This window comes from Micrasema longulum, unplaced genomic scaffold (genome assembly GCF_059751315.1).
Source record: "Micrasema longulum isolate JH-2025_06_02 unplaced genomic scaffold, ASM5975131v1 h1tg000140l, whole genome shotgun sequence".
Classification (NCBI taxonomy): Eukaryota; Metazoa; Arthropoda; class Insecta; order Trichoptera; family Brachycentridae; genus Micrasema; species Micrasema longulum.
Window position 1 is genome coordinate 346860 of NW_028277346.1, and position 17969 is coordinate 364828.

Sequence of the window (17969 nt, forward strand, 5' to 3'; positions counted from 1 at the left end):
AGCGTGTACAGAGAGACCCCAACAGGTAAGCAAAACGCCACACACACCCACACTACTATTAAATGACACTGTGGTCAATGGCAAATATTTAATGCTACTCATAAGGTCAACAGCGTATTTTTAATGTTACTATTAAGTTCAATATGTTTCTTTTTTGGGTGATACCGTGTGTGTTGGATTTGTTCCGACGTGTCGGCTACCATTGCAGGAGCCATCTTCAGGGTAAGCTGAGTGTTTTGTAGACAAAAAGTGTGTGTGTTTAAGTACTAGTAATTTGTTCAGTGTCGCAGTAGGCATATTTCTATTCATTTTTGTAGTATGTAGTACTGGGAACCATGTTGAGTTTAATTTGAACCCTGAAGATGGCTCCTGCAATGGTAGCCGAAACATAGGAACAAAAAAGAAACATAATGATAACAGTGACCGTGAAAACCTTCGCACCTATTTTACTATTAAGTTTTTTCGTTTTTCTTTGTAAAGGAAAAATAAGAAACTTGCTGACAAGCTGGTTTCGCGGTTGAGTGGGTTTCATTATTTTTCCTTTTATATTTTCTGTTCATGTTTTTCTTAAATAAAAATAAATATAAGAAAAAAAGTTACACTGTGGTCAGCGGCATATTTTTATTGCTATGATTGGATGACACTTGTGAGGTCAACGGTGTGTTTTCAATGTTATTATTGAGTATTTTTAACACAATTGTAGACACTTTTTTTCTCATAGGATTCACTCATATAGACACATAAGACTAAAAAATATATCACATCCGATTTAACCGTAGTTGATAGTTTGAAGTGAATCTTATCTTCAAGCATCCTTGTCCTAATCCCCCCGCCCAATTTACAATAACCTACTGTTCTTAAAAAATATATAAAAAATTCTTTGATTATTGAAAAATATTTACGAGTACATGAAAATAACATTTTTATATGTATAAACGTATATGTATTTATTTAATATGTAATATATTTTCTTTACTAACTTTGTATACTTTGTGGAAATCTGTTATTAGTTCTGAGTTTATACACTATATCTGTTTGTTTACTATAAATATGTATGTAGAACTGTTGATTTCCCAAATCAAATAAATATAATATATTTAATGCATCTGTACGTGTAATGTCACTGAACTCCTTTTAAACGGCTTATCCGATTTACGTGCGGTTTTCAGAGAAATATAGATCTTTACACTGTGCGTGTTCGTAGATATTAAAATCTTCAATCTAATATGTAAAAAAAAGTTAGGAGCATAAATGTTTTATTCATCGATCTACCAGGGTTGCATTCGAATAGAATGCATTTACAAAAAAAAAATGGAAAGATGTTGTTTTTTTGTGTATAAAAAAAGTTTGTTTTTGAATGTTTACAAACAGCATTTGTTTTTTGTGGATCCTAATCAGATCCTTTTTTTTACCCATTTATTTCTTTTTACTGGATTTTTGGTAATACTAAAATAATATTAAATTCAATACATTTTTTAAAATCTTTTTCCTACGTGAGTACACTCCTCTGTTGGTGAGAAGACCGGAGTTTGACGTTTGCAAAAATAATGTTATATTTGAAAAAATATTTTATTTATGTTTTGGAATTCAATTATAAACAAGTACCTAGGTACCTACTTAAATTCAATATTTGAATGTTATCAATTTTAGTTTTGGAATTTAATCCCAAACAAGTACCCAGGTACCTACTTATTAATGAAGTATTTTTCCAAGCTAATAGCAGGTAAGTCAACGTTCGGGCAGGACAACGTCTGTCGGGTCCATTTGTGGTAGACTATTTTTTAAAGGGACACAATATCTCCTACCATATAATTACTTCAGTTTCACTACAGCCCTCTTTTCACTAGCAGTGTCTTTAGGACCGTCATTTCCTAAATAAAACATGATTCTGACGGCTGCAGCCGGCATAACCGCAAATGTCCCAATGTGTGACGCTCTCGGTCAACGGCGTGTTTTTGATGTCGCTCACCCAAGACGGTAAGGTGCTCCGCAGCGCAGGGCGACGCGGCCAGTTCTCGGATCCCTGCGTCGGTGATCAGCTCGCAGTGCGAGAGGGTGAGTGTCTCCAGGCGCGGACAGCCCATGGCCAGGTGCGTGAGGCTCGTGTCCGTTATCAGGGCACACTCCTCGAGGTCCATGCGCTCCAGCAGTCTACAGCTCTGAGGAAATTGTTTCGGTTAATATTTTAGATGGGCATCGAGAAATGGGAAATACAAATATGGCTACTCAAAACATAAATAACTTTGTGCCCATTAAACTTTGGTTTTAATAAAAATAATAATTATTTATTTAACTTTTTGTACATAATGTTATTTGTACATTGGCAGGCTTATTTCCAAATGGCAATTTCTTCCAACCAACCTATTAAATAAAAGTTTTATTTTTATAATTCAAGTTACAGAACATATTCAATTGAAAATAAAGATTAAAAGCTAAAGATATATAAAAATAAAAATAAACGTATTTGTTTATAAATTACCTTAAATCAAAACTGTTACTCAATGGGAAAAAGGAAAAAAGAGGAAAAAGGAAAGGAGGACAGATTAAGGAAGAGAAAGGAGATGTTTCTTCAGACGTGATTTAAACAGAGATAATGTAGTAACATCTTTGATGGTGGATGGGAGATGATTCCACAGTCGAGCCGCATGGACACTAAATGAGTTAAAGAAAGAGGAATTGTGGATGGGTATTAAGAGAGTGCCTTGAGAATTAGAACGAAGATTTTAGTTAAGTTAAAGAGCTAAAACCTTTATTGTTGTGAAGAGAATCATCTGATCGAATTATTTCACATACTAGCAATGCTTAAAAATAAGGTTTCCAATTTTCAAACTTAATCTTGGATCAGTTGGTTTTATTCCAACGAAGAGGTAAATAAGAACGAAGAGGTAAACCGGGAACTGATAAGCATTGAAAATTTTCGCGCAGGTATTTAGGAGCGTTAGGACTATGAAGTACATTGAACAGAAGTGAGAGGGAGTAATAGTCTCTCCGCTGTCTAATTTTGAGCCATTTCCGTTGCCTACGATAATCAGAAATGTGGTCATATTTCTTCATATAAAATAGGTATGAGGATTTGTACACATTCTATGTGAGTGTGATGTTTTACATCGTAAAAGGAGCCTCATCCTCGGGGGACCGCTGGTCAAACCTGAGGATAATAAAGAGCTCGCCCCCTACCCAATAGCCCGATATTTTACGGATCTAAGCTTGGAGGGGGAAATTTAGCAAAATGTAAACTCTCGCCTTTCAGACAGTAGCCAGGTTCTTTAAAGACCTGGGATTGAAGGGTTTTAATAAAAAATATCTAGCAACTTTACATTTACCGAGAAAGCACATTTTTTAATTTTATTTTTAAAGCCAATCAACAGGCTTAAGTAAGCCCTAACAGATTGGCATTAATGAGTAATACTTAATCTAAACAGTCTTAAAATCTACTTAAATTTACAAAATGTATAATTAACAAAAGGTATAAATATGTGTGTCATCGCGAGTCAGGAGAGACAACACCGCTTGCTTCTTGAACGCCTGCCCTTGCCGTAGGAACACATCGACAGTACCGTTTAGTGAGATTTCGTTCACTGTTCTGAGGATCCTCGGCAGAGGGGAAAAGAATCCGATGTTGGTTTTATAATTTCCCACAGCAAAGACAGGATTGGTTCGCAAGTTACGGCTTAAGTTATTGTTTAATTGAATATATTTATTTGCTGTGACTATGCTGTAGAATATGAGGAAATGCAATGTTCTGTAAAAAAAATTGAGACAATCCATCGATTACCTTCCGAGATTTGCGGCCACAAACATACAAAATCGAAATTTTTATACACAGGGTGTTCTTTAAACCCTGTCACATCCGAAATTACAATGATCAGTATGGGCAAGAAGACATATTAGCATATTTATAAAAATATTTAGAACCAAGGAAATTTTGGAAAGTAAAATATTCAAAAACACAAATGGTTGCTTACTTCTGCAGGGGAGAAGTGAGGGGAGCACAGCGCAGTATTTTAGATTCCCCCCTCCCCCCTCGTTTCTCCCCTGCAGAAGTAAGCAACCATTTGCTTTTTTTGATATTTTATTTGTTTTAAAAAAATATTTTAATGTGCCAATATGTCTTCTTGCTCATACTGATCACCGTGGTTTCAGATGTGACTGGGTTTAATGAACACCCTGTATATATAGATTCTAGGGAAAAAAAAAGTTTTGTAACTTTGGCTAAAATTGATAAAATCGCAGCACTTTGTAGAACTGTCATTCAGTACTTGTTAACTATGACAAATATGGGTCAATTTAAAACGCATTGAATGTTCTGTTTCCCTTGGAACTTCCGAACAAAAAGTATGTAGAAACACTCTTCTGGAAAAATGCAATGTTCTGTAAAATTTTTGAGTTAATCCATCCATTACTTTTCGAGATTTGCGGCCACAAACAATATTTTTTAAATTTTTTTTATACATAGATGTGAATATATTTTTCAAACAGTGGTTAGAACACGCCAACAGATCGGTATAGAGCGTACCTTGGCGAGGGCCTGGAAGCCGAGGTCGCTGAAGAGCTGACAGTGCGCAGCCTCCAAGGTCACGAGTCCCGGGCAGCGCTGCGCCAGGATGGCCAGGGAAGAGTCCGTCAGGCGCCCGCAGCCCGACACGCACAGCGAGCGCAGCCCGGGGCAGTGGGTGGCCACGGCTATCACGGCGTCATCCGTCAGGGACTGCACACGGGGAATTTAAAAACCACAATTTGAGCTTTTCCTCAAATAACATTCCGCCGATATCAGCATTAAACTTCGCTTAAAACGTACGGAAGAAATTAAATATCCAGCGCATTTAAGAATAATGTGTCCTTCTTCAATCCAGTGTCAAGAATGTGCAAATTATACAATACCATTGAAAACATAGAGATCCACATTTTTGACTGAATTATTTCACCTACATACTAGGCAACGCCTGAAAATCTTATTTTTTCAATGTCTATATGGACTAGGTGGATTTATCAACATCTTAAATGTTCTTCATCTTTGTTGTAATATGTTAATATAAACAGCTCCCCAGGGAGTCTAATCCAGTCCTTGTCTACAGAAGTTTGGACAAACTAACAAATTTAAATATGAATGCCTCCCTAGGGAAGAAATCCAGCCAGTCTGCAAGCATTTGGACATACTCAAAACATTGTTGAAAACTTTTATTTTTATCAGAAAAAATAAAATTATCATTTTGTTTTTATCAATGTTAATTTACTTTGTTTTTTTAATGGCACGTGTTTGTATATTGTTTTTTCTATTGCCAACCCTAATTAAAAGCTCCGTGCGTTTCAATACTCACATCACAGCTATGCAGATTTAGAACTTCTAATTTGGGACAGTATGTAGCAAGGCACGTGACGGCTTTATCGTTGACTAGTCTACAACCTGGAACAGACAATCATCAATGAGGAACTTCAGCCCTACGGGAAATTGGATACAAAAAATGTTTTCTTGCGCGGAGTAAAAGTTAGAGCTTTAAATTGTACCTCAAAGTTTCTTGAAAATGTACGGAAAAAATGATAATAAACATTTTAATAAAAACGCACTACTTTGAATGACGTCACTGGTTCATGTGAATCAATCTATGATCTGAGAGCTATGGAAGATTTTCGGTCTGCTTGTCGCTTCTGGACCAATGGGAAGAACTGAATGAGAATAAGCGGAAATGAACCTCTGACGTTACACGCGGAGTTATTTCAGAAATACAAAACTTTAAAAAATCGTAGCGCTGATAATACGATATATAAAAACTGAAAAAAAAATTTTTTGACTTAGTTTAATAGTCTATTAATTAATTGTATTACTGAGCTACAACAAATGCAACACCAGAGCAGCTCAAAATTCGCTCTTAGGAAGAGCAGTTAGTAACTTTTCTAAAATTGAGAAGATTTACGATTTAGACATCTTTAACGACTCAGCTCTCTGCTACAAACGGAAGCTGAGTCTTATAGATTTTAATGTTTAGTATTACTAATATTATTATTGTTATTATTGGAGCACATAAGGGAATTTGCTTATGTGTGCCCTACTTCAAAGTTTAAAGTTACTGTAATATAAGTATCATTTAGCCTTTTTGAAATAAACAGAAACAATTAATACTAAACTAGGTACTACCAGAATACACACTACATAAACACCACATCTTATACACATCACTCCATACACCTCACTCCACGCACTACATTTCATACGCACAACAATAAAAACACAATCACTAGTAAATTCACACAAAGCACAAATTCTTCTTACATCTTGTTGTACTGTTAGATAGTTGTTTCATATATTGTGTTGTGTACGTAATTGGTGCTGTGTTAGGTTTATTTTTTGTTCGTAATATTGTCTAGATTTATATTAACATAGCACTGTGTGCACAACATTAAATTTAAACAAATAATAAAATTTAAAAAAACCACTGAACTTCCTCATTGAATTAAAAATTAATTGAAAAATTAAATTGAATTAATTAATTTAATTTAAAAACGATTTTATTAGAAATCACCTAAAACGCCTTTTTATATACATTTTTTAAGTTTTCTGTAATGATAAGAATGATTGAAAATGAAAAAAGTAAAATAATGTTAATTTTAATTCATGTGAAAAATATGTGTTAATTTGTAGGTACTATTTTTTAGCATTCCGAAAGATGATAATACGCGGCAACAATGGATTAAATTAATTGGATTTAATAATTCTCGACCTGAGTACGGCTAATTGTTTTTCTGCGAACTGTAGCTAACTTAATACTTAATAGTCATAGAATGCAAAATCACATAAATCACATTGAATCAGTCCAACATCGCTTGCTTTGAAAAGTAGCGTGGATGCTTGGACTAGAGAGAGGTAATTATTCTTATGCTGATATAGAGTCAATGTTCAATATTTCTAGTCTAGAAAAACGTAGAACTAATATTGACTCCATATATATGTTCGGCATACTAAATGGTATAATCGATGTTCCATCATTACTGGGACAAGTAAAATTCAATATTCCGACTCGTAGATTGAGAAACAATGAAGTACTGTTCATTGATCAGCATAGAACAAATTAGGCCTTAATTCTCCAATGACCCGTCTTTGTCGTATTAACAATTAACAATACAATACTCAAAACAAGATCTGGACTTTTTTGGTTTTAGTTTACAACGATTTAAACGAGCACTAAATAAATAGTCCAGAACTCGTCTTGATGTCCCTTATGTTTGTCAATGCTTATTTTCTTTTTTTTTAATGTTTTAAACTATTCTTTTATTGTAATATTTAAACCCTGTAAATTGTTTTGATCGGCCTCGTGGTGTAATGGTCAGAGCGTTTGCCTACCATGCGAGAGGTCTCGGGTTCGATTCCCGACATGGTTGATATGAAATATTTATTTAATGGGTGTTTTTCACACTAGAATATTTCATAGTCCCTGGACTGGTATCTGAAGCGTAAGACTGATCATCTTACCTCCATGTAACAAAAAAATTATCAAGATACGCTGCAATTGGTGTACTAATTCAGTGCCCTATGCACCATTAGGTGCGGTAAGGGAATGGTGGTGATAAATTGTATACATGGACAATGTCCGTTATTAAATAAATGGTTTTCCTACGTTTGGGCTCCTCTATAGCTTGGCGCATTATTACTCTGAGAGTATTTCACCATTATCACATTAGCCGGTAGGCATCGCTTCCGAGAAAAAATCGGTTTCCGAGTCATTCCCAGCCAAAAATAAATAAAATAAAGACTCACCTTTACTAAGAAAACTCTTAAGTTTAGGACATCCTCTGGCTAAAGCTTCCACTCCATTCTCTGTTATAGATTGGCACCAGGATACATTCACGTGAGTTAGCAACTGTAAAAAAAATAAAAATATTATTTAGTAATAGTTTTATGCTATAATGTGTAGGTCCCATCTTTTCCCATACATTCTCATTCAAATATTCTCCTAATTGACGAGTTTAAGTTTTTCATAACCCCAGTTTTGCGTTGAAAATTTTTCGAAACTCATTCGATCTGTCAAAAGATGCCGAGCCGCGCGCCGCCGCGTTTGCCCAAAACGGTGAATAAAATCAAGGTAAATTATTGTCCTAAACTAAATTCAAAGTAGGTTAATTTTTTTCCATACATTCTCATTCAATTTTCCCCCCAATTAACATTTTTTACGTTTTTCATTACCCCGGTTTTACGTCGAATTTTTCTCATAACTCATTCGATCTGTCAAAAGACGAGCCGCGCGCCGCCGCGTGAATGCAGAATAAAATCGCGGTAAATAAAAAAATGTGTAAATTATTGTCTCAAACTTAATTCAAAGTAGGTGCAGTGTAATTGACCATTTTGTTTAAGTGACTAATTTTGTCATTTTACTAACTTGTGACATGCGGTTGACGCATGTTTAGAAAGAATATAGTCTTTGCATCAATAAATTACGATGCAGAAAGTTTATAAATTTGGCAATAGAAATATTATTTGAAGTTATAAACATAATACGGAAAGAAGGTAGTTTAAACAGTTATCATAAAAGTCTGAAACAGTTTTGCCGCGATGTAAATGACAGTTGAAATTATGTGGTACTATACTAAAAAAAGTGATACTATATAAACAAAATTTACCAATATTTAGGGAAAAAATCATTGTATGCATTTTATGCAAATAAAAAATTTTATTTTCGTGTTTTTAAGGTTAAGTACCTACTTATTTAAAAATGTTTTTTTAATTCAATAAGTAAAAAACGAATTGTAGTATTGCTTGAAAAAATACAAAATATTTTTAATTAAATAGGTTAATATAAATAATCCCCAATCATGACAGTTTTTACAATTTTTCTGCAGTTTTTCATTTTCTCACTTTAGCGTTTTCCTCAGTTCAACACTTTTTTTGTAGCTCCCTTGAAAAACGTAAAACAGGGGTGGTTAGGCCGTTTGGAAATGTGTCACAGCGTAAATAAATTCCTATACCTGTCTTCTTTTCTCTCGCCGACTTGAATCCTGTCCCTTTCGCACCTGTATAGTTCCAAATTGGTTGATTATTTTGTCACCTGGGGTCATTTAATTTTCATTTCATTTGTTAAGGTCAGTGTCTGCTTTGACTTCGATTTAAAAATTTAATATGCCTACTGTCGAGAACCAGCTTACGCATTGCTAAGGGGTTTTACTGTGAGACTGTTTTAGGCATAGACTTAAGAATAGTCCAGAAGGAGCGTAGAATCATATTTGAATACATCGGACTGTGTCCAATAATTCCCCCACTTAGACACACTTTCGACGCCTGCTTACTTGAAGTCACCGAGTAATATTGCCAGATCGCGAAGAATATAACCATAACACCAATGTAAGGTAAAAAAAAAAAATTGTTAATTTATCTAAAATTTTAATGTGCACTCGGAAACATTGATTGACACAACAGAGTAGATAAGTAAAGGGTCATTTAATAAGAGTAATTGAATTAATGAACTTTGAACTTAAAATATAAAACAAATTTTATTTTGCATAAAATGGATATTTTTATATCATGTTAAATAATATTTGATGTTTTAAATATAATGTCGGCCAAATGTCCACCACGGCGTTGTTTAATCCGAGGTTCAATTTTCATTCTTTTTTAAAAAAAAATTTTTTATTCATAAATTTTATAAAAAGTACAAGTTTTTGTAAAATTCTAAACATGACTACTTTTACACATTTAGTAAATTTTATCACTGTAACTCTCTAAAAATAGAGACTAACTCTTGTGCTTGGAGAGTGACACTGTTTTAGTTGTTTATTTATAAGAGTTTATATAATTTTAATAAAGGTACATGAAAAGAAAAATAAAAACATAGGATATATAAAGAATAAACATAAAACAATAATACATTCATACTAATTAAAATTTTATGTTGTTTTTACACGAGTTCAAAAAATTTCTTTAGATTAACTTTAAATTTATTTATCGATATATTATTTTTAATAGTTTTTAGTTCATTAGAAAGATTATTATAATTTCTCTTGTTATATGAGCAAAGTGGGGTAAATTTTTTTACTACTCTGGCAACACTAACGAAATTTCCATTTTGTTTCTTCGACAATCTGACAGATGGAAAAATAATTCAATTTTTAAGTAATGCGTTTGGTGACAAACACATTCATTTGATAATTACACATGAAATGTGATTGCATCCCGTTTCTTTAAGATCCTAGCAGTATTTCTACACTTTGAAAGGACACAACACGGCATGGTTTAATTCGAATCAGGAGTTGCGTACTGAGCGACGTCTACAAAGAAACTAATGGGTCAAAATGTAAACCTACTAATTTATGAGTAGTTGAGTCGCCTTCTGTTTGATGTGCGTATGCGGTTTCTGGACTATTCTTAATTCTATGGTTTTAGGTGTTTTTTGAAAGGTGCCAAAGAAGGAACTTATGGTGAAATTATGCTTACTCACACTTTAATTATGGAAAAACATTATCAATTTTGATTCATTCTGCATAAATTTGTGTTAAAAAAAAATACAATTTATATCATTTCGTCATTTAACAAAAAGGTTTCTAACTTTTTACTAAGCTCTTTATTGTACCATTTTTAATACAATTACAAGTTTTAAACAATTATTTTTTTATACTTACGCACCCACACCCACACACACGCACCCTCTCCCTCATTCGTTCCCACACGCACATGTATCCTCTCCCTCATTCATTCACGCATACACACATTCACATACACATGAATACAAACGTCACACAAATACAATTACTAAACTTCTTTTCTTATATATTATGTGTCATTATATTTACAGTGGATTTTTTTAATTGGCTTTAGTATTGTTAAGATTTTTCTACTTATTTTGTTTATGTAATAGCTGTAAAAATCCGAAAGTAAAAAAGTATGTAAAAAAGAATGCTGTTGAAATGCGATCCCTCAGGCGAATGTGCGGAAAAACAATGTATGATAGGTGCCCTAATGTCGAAATTAGAGCAGAATGCAAGGCTGAGTTAAGCATTATCGACAAAATTAAGAAAGGTCTTTTGCGATGGTTCGGTCATGTGGAGCGAATGAATGAGCGGATGAAAGAACGGCTAAAAAGATTTATGATGCGAATGTGTCTGGTTGTAGAAGTCGAGGAAGGCCGAGAAAGACATGGCATGATCAAGTACAACAAATTCTTGAAAGTGGTCATGTGAAAAGTCGGAATAATCGACGTGCGTGCATGAGAAGATGTATGAATGTGAAGGAAGCAAAGGAAGTGTGCCAGGACAGAGTGGTGTGGCGTTCTATCCTCTCTGCCTACCCCTCCGGGGAAATGGCGTGATGGTTAGTTAGTTAGTTAGTTAGTAAAAATCCCAAATAAAATAAAATAAATTAAATAAATTTGGATATGGAAAATATACTTACTGGACATCCGTCGGAAAGAGCCTTTAGTGATATATCCGTTATACTAGGGCAGGAGTCCAAATTTATTCTAGAATGTAAAAGAGATTTTGTAAAAACACGACATTGTTATTGCTAAGTATGAACAAAACACGAGGGGGTACTATGCCATAGTGACCAACGAAAAAATTAAAAAAGTGTTAATAAAATACACAAGGCATAAACTTAATGAGTAAATTTGCGCTTTTTGTTTCAATGTTACATTATAAATAAATTATTTAATTATGGGTAATAAGACCAAAAGAACGTATGAGTAATTACAGTGTTTGAGTTTGGCCAAATGTTTGCAGACCAAAGACTGGATTTCACCCCCTCCGGAGTCATGAAGATTAACAAATTACAACAGGGATGGAGAATACCTTAAAGAAGGAAATATGGAAGTCTAGGCATGTACAGGGCTTATGACCAGTCAATGGCTGGTTTAAGTGCCCACTTTACACACTGTGTAGCATTCACCATTTTGCCTATGTTTGAACGTCCATATTTCTTCAACTCATCCATTTGTCAATTTTAGTTGAGAATGCCCATTGGGCGTATATATACATAGTGGTTAAGACGCTTGACTCACACATGGAAGGTTCCGGGTTCGATTCCCGATGAGAACACAAAAAATAAAATGTGATTTTTCTCAAGCCTGGGTGCTCTGTGATGTAATTCACCACTGTAATTAGGCCTCCTGGCCTGTTGTGGTGCAAAAAAAAAAATATTAAAAAAAAAAAAAAATAATTGATAAATAAGAGCTCCTGGTAATAAATATTAATATACCAACACGTAGAACTATACAAAATAGTCTATATTATTGTCACCCTTCTCAAACCAATCATCTTTGTCACTCACCAATACCGCGTATACACAGACTATAGTCCTTAAAATATAGCTCGATTAGAATAACAGCTGTCAAACTAATTTCATTAGTGATGGGAAATTACTGATTACTGATCACTGATCAAATCGATTTTATCAGTTATTTCATGCAATCACGAAACTCTGTTTCCGAATATTGAAACGAAAAAACAAGCCTATTATAATGTAGGTGCGAAGGTTTTCACGGTCACTATTATCAATATTATGTATCTTTTTTGGGTAATACCGTGTATGTTGGATTTGATCCGACGTTTCGGCTACCATTGCAGGAGCCATCTTCAGGGAAAACTGTGTGTTTTATAAAGAAATGTATGTGTTTATGTACTAGTAATTTGTACCGTGTCACAGTCAGCAGTAGGCACATTTCTAGTTTTGTAGGAAATAATAATTAATAATTATGTTTATGTACTAGTAATTTGTACTGTGTCGCAGCCGGCAGTAGGCACATATCTATTCGTTTTTGTCATATGTAGTTAAACTTGGGCATCCAGACAAATCCGCAATAGCGGAACACTTTATAGACACAGGACATTTTTTCGCTTTTGAACCAAAAATTCTACATAAACCCAGTAATTATAGTGCACGAATAATAAAAGAGGCAATTGAAATACACAGACATCCAGATAACATAAACAATGACGACGGGCTTAAATTAAATTCAACATGGTTCCCAGCACTACATATGACAAAAACGAATAGATATGTGCCTACTGCCGGCTGCGACACAGTACAAATTACTAGTACATAAACATAATTATTAATTATTATTTCCTACAAAACTAGAAATGTGCCTACTGCTGACTGTGACACGGTACAAATTACTAGTACATAAACACATACATTTCTTTATAAAACACACAGTTTTCCCTGAAGATGGCTCCTGCAATGGTAGCCGAAACGTCGGATCAAATCCAACATACACGGTATTACCCAAAAAAGATACATAATACTATTATAATGTGTTTAACATAATTGTTCATCAAAAAATGAGACATGTATACTTTTTTCATGAACAACATCTTAAACAACGATTTAAACGAGCACTAAATAAATAGTCCAGATCTTGTCTCGATGTCCCTCACGTTTGTCAATGCTTCTTTCCTTTTTTTAAAAAATGTTTTTAACTATTCTTTTATTGTAATATGAAAACCCTATAAATTGTATTAATGGACAATGTCCACTAATAAATAAATAACTAAATAAATAATTAATAAAATATTACCTTTGTAATTTCGCACAGTGTCTTGAGAGAGATTGGCAGGTGAGGTCTGTCAACTTTTTACATTTGTTCAAGTTAAGGTCCTCCACATTTGGACATGACTGGAAGAAAAAAATATAAAAAAACTTATTTATAATAGTATTGTTTCCTTTATCATATGATGTATTTTTAAGTACATATTTTATTTTTTTATATTTATTCATATTTTTCGCTTACAAATTATAAATTAATAATAAAAATAATGTGACCTCACTGGGGTTTCCCGTGCCGAGGACACTTAACAATTTTTTTTTTTTTTATTACATTTGAGAATAAACAAAGAAGACTCACTTAAAAAACAAACATAATTAACAAATATTCAGACAGTTTTAAAAACAAGGTATTTATATACATCTATATTATTTATATTACAAAACACACAATGAAAACAACAAAAACCTAACATAAGCCATACAGTTGTGGAGCAGTTGATTCAGCATTGGTATGGGCGAATGAGACAATCCATTTTACTTCTACCTAGCTCCACTATCCATTTTTTTATAGCCTTTTTAAACATTTTCTCATTACTAATTGCTTTAATAGATAGTGGAAGTAGGTTATAGATTTTAATTGAATAATACTCAAAATCCCTTCGTCTGAAAGTGGTATTAGTTTGTATTTGTTTAAGTTGTTTATGTGTTGAGGATCTAGTGATTATATTATTTGTATGTGATGTATTGTGGGGGTTATGTCTTTCATTTGAGTAAGAGTAGTGTTTGAATCTATAAGTGAGTATTGTTTTAGCGTATAATTGTTAGTACAGTAAAACTCCAATTATCCGGATTAATGAGTGCCAGATTTTATTGCGAATTGGAATCGCATTAAAAACTTACTTAAACACGTGCAGCAAAGTTAATTGCTCAATTAAATTCAAATTAAAAACTTGATTTAATTACTTTCAGTTTTTGTCTCCAATTAACAAATAAAACACACAAGAACCTAGTGTAAAGCACGAGCTGTCGAAAATGTGTCGCGATGATCGATTACATGCACACTGGTGTAACGGCGGCCTCCGTGGTTTAGTGGTCAAGACGCTTGACTCACGCACGGAAGGTTCCGGGTTCGATTGCCGGTGAGAACACAAAAATTAAAAATGTGATTTTTCTCAAGCCTGGTTGTTCTGTAATGTAATTCACAACTGTGATTGGGCCTCCTGGCCTGTTGTGGTGCAAAAAAAAAAAAAAAAACATTATTACTAAGTTAATTTTTTAATTGCTGCTTCTCATCTGTTCTTTTTTAAATTCCTTAAAATAAATATACATTTTTCCATTTTGAAAATGTGGTTTTTGCATATGAGCATGCTTTTTTATTCTTATTTATTAAAATTCTTATTTTTTGTAAGTTTTTTTATTTTCAATATTATTTCCACTTACATAAATACTGACTAGATACTTTTAAAATAACTTTTTTACTTTGATTTAAATTAAAATTAAATTTACAAGTTATGTTTTTTTCTCTTAAAATATTATTGTACTCAAATTGTTAATTGATAACCTTAGCTTGTAATACAACATGGACACTTCACTGGTCCATTAGAGATTAGTCTAATTTTGTATACTATAAAATTATGTAATTGTACTGCATGTTTCCTAAATATTTTTTTTTTTTTTTAATTGACCTGACTCTGGCATGTTACGTTTATAAATTTGAATTGGGTTGCGGTTCCGTGGCTAGGGTCTCAGACTCACAGCCCAAAGGTCCGTGGTTCGAATCCCACTCTAACCCAACATGATTCCCATTTCCTAATAGTGAGTTATTTACAACTTGTTGAAAATGACGCTCAAAATGAAATATTTGTGTAAATCGTAAGAACACAATATTTTTTTAATTATTAAAAAAAAAATGCTATAATCGGCCTGCATACTAAATAATGATATCAAGTTCATTTGCGGATGTTAATAAAACGGGCCCTTGAAGATAATATTTTTTTTCCCCATTTTTTTCTTCTTTTTTTTATAAAGACAAAAGGCATACATACTTGTGCTAATACTCTGATAGATCCATCTCCTATAAACTCGCACCCGCGTAAGGACAACTCCCGTAGGAAGCCGCCACAACGCAAGGAAATGTTTTCTACGAGTTTTCCCTGAGAAAAAAAGAGACATAATTAATTACATTTCAGAGTAAATAAATATAATTAATTTATTAACAACACTTGCAATACTGCTGAAAATATAAGTCATTTATAGAGCTTATGATCTTCACTATTCTGTCTGTGGCTAGTTGCTTCCATGTTCACGTATGGCGTTATTTGATTCTCTATATGTGCTTGGTTTAAATATTGCATTCGCATGTGTGTGGCCACTTACACCAGCCAATGACAGGTCATAGGCCCTGTAAATGCCTAGACTCCCATATTCCCTTCTCAAAAGTGTTTTCCCTCTCTGTTCCAGCAAATTTAAATATGAACAACATGAGAAAATCCAGCCAGTCTGCAAGCATTTGGACATACTCAAACATTGTCTTTATACATTTGTCAGAAGCCATTTGGAATACGCCTCTCAGATATGGAATCCCCAGTATGCCATATATATAAGTAGAATAGAAAATATTCAAAACAAATTTATAAAGTACCTTAAATACAAAACCGGTATTTCTTATGTATCTACTCTCACTGCCTCCACCTACCATGGAATCATTTCTCTACAATACCGCAGAGTGTGTGCGGACCGACTACTGCTTTACAAAATTATGACAGGAACGGTTGACTGTACAGAGCTGCTTGGTTTAATAACAATACATGTGCCAGCCAGGATTTGTAGACGGTACTACCTGTTTCATGTACCAATAAGTAAAAAATTGTATGTTAAAAATGCTTTTTTTCGTAGGACTTTTTCAATGTACAATACAAAATTTAAAAATACAGATTACACAAACATCACTCTGTCAGATTTAAAATTTACACTAAAAATGTATTATGTAACTTAGTAGACATTATAATAATAAATATGTACATCTCCCCTCCCCTCCTTATCCTCTCTTTAAGCATTTTTGTCCTAATCCCGCCCAATTTACAGAAACTTAATTTTCTTAAAATAAATATTTAAAAAATCGTTGATTATTGAGTGCATGAAAATAACATTTTTATATGTATAAATTGTATGTATTTATTTGATATGTAATATATTTTCTTTACTAACTTTGTATACTAAGTGGAAATCTGTTATTAGTTCTGAGTTTATACACTATATCTGTTTGTTTACTAAAAATATGTATGTAGAACTGTTGATTTCCCAAATGAAATAAAAATAAATAAAATAGTTCATTTCTAGGAATGTTTAATAACAACACCTCAAAGTTTTGAGTGTATGCAGTTTTTACCTCTACATCTCTTTGAAAGTTAAATAGATTTATCCGTTGCCAATTGGAGCCGTCCAACGCCAGGACGTTCCATAGTTTGGAGACCTGTAAAAGAAAATCAATATTATTTAAACATCCAAGTTTGTCAGTGAAAGTTCATTGCAATTTATTATATTGGGTATTCATATATATATACATTACAAAATGGAATATCCTTAATCATACATAAAGAAATAATTAAAATAATCTTATATTTAAAAAATAAATGTATATATTATTATTTGTATAAACATGTTTATTCTGATCTTTCCGGCTGTTAATTTTTATCTGTTATTCATTATTTTTATAAATGTAAATAATATGATTAAGTCAGTATAAATATAATCTTCACCAACAAGCTACAAAAAGTGGCTTGGTGGGATTTTAGTTTTAGTAAAAAATATAACAAGTGAAATTTTTTTTAAATTGTAAAAATATATAATTATGCTATTAAATAAAAAAAATTAAAAAAAGATAAAATTAGGTATATTATAAAAAAAAACACAAGTATACATAATTACTGAAATTTACAGCTTTACTGAAATTTTATCAACTAACTTTGGTTTAAAATCTTCTCCTTATATTGCTTTTTCAAAATTTAAATATTACTTGCTATACCTGTTATTCTTTCTTTTTTCTCTGCTGCATTGACATGTTTTTATATTTTAAACTACTTTTAATTACTTATTTTGTATATGTATATAAAATCAATATATTGCTGCTCTTACTATGTGTCATTAATTTTGAAGATGTTTTTAAATTGACTTAAATTTATTTACTTATTTAAAGATTCTTCTCATCGTTTCTTTGAATCCCTTAAAATATGTATATGTATATTTATGTTTTTCTTGATTGATTGATTTGGTGTTTATTTTGTAGAACTCCATATTTAAACTTATAATTAGAAATCAAACACTGATTTGAGTCTACTGAACACTTTATTTTATTTTTACAAATATATACATATAAAAATAAAAACTTCGTGACAATTGTTTCGCCTTATTGGGGCATTTTCAAACGAATGTCGAATGACGAATGTTCATATTTGTAAAAATAAATAAAGTGTTCAGTAGACTCAAATCAGTGTTTTGATTTCTAATT

At 32.6% G+C, this 17969-nt stretch overlaps 1 protein-coding gene across 1 annotated transcript in view; it reads right to left on the reverse strand.

Annotated features, from left to right (window-relative positions):
- LOC148284217 (uncharacterized) overlaps positions 1-17969 on the reverse strand; it is a 40309-nt gene that overhangs the window by 4802 nt on the left and 17538 nt on the right. The window contains exons 3-10 of the mRNA XM_088242459.1: positions 16851-16934; positions 15508-15615; positions 13494-13591; positions 11372-11438; positions 7751-7853; positions 5319-5404; positions 4517-4708; positions 1970-2159 (exon numbers count right to left, since the gene is read on the reverse strand). Coding sequence (XP_088098585.1) covers positions 1970-2159; positions 4517-4708; positions 5319-5404; positions 7751-7853; positions 11372-11438; positions 13494-13591; positions 15508-15615; positions 16851-16934 — 928 coding nt within the window. The remainder of the gene's footprint in view (positions 1-1969; positions 2160-4516; positions 4709-5318; positions 5405-7750; positions 7854-11371; positions 11439-13493; positions 13592-15507; positions 15616-16850; positions 16935-17969) is intronic.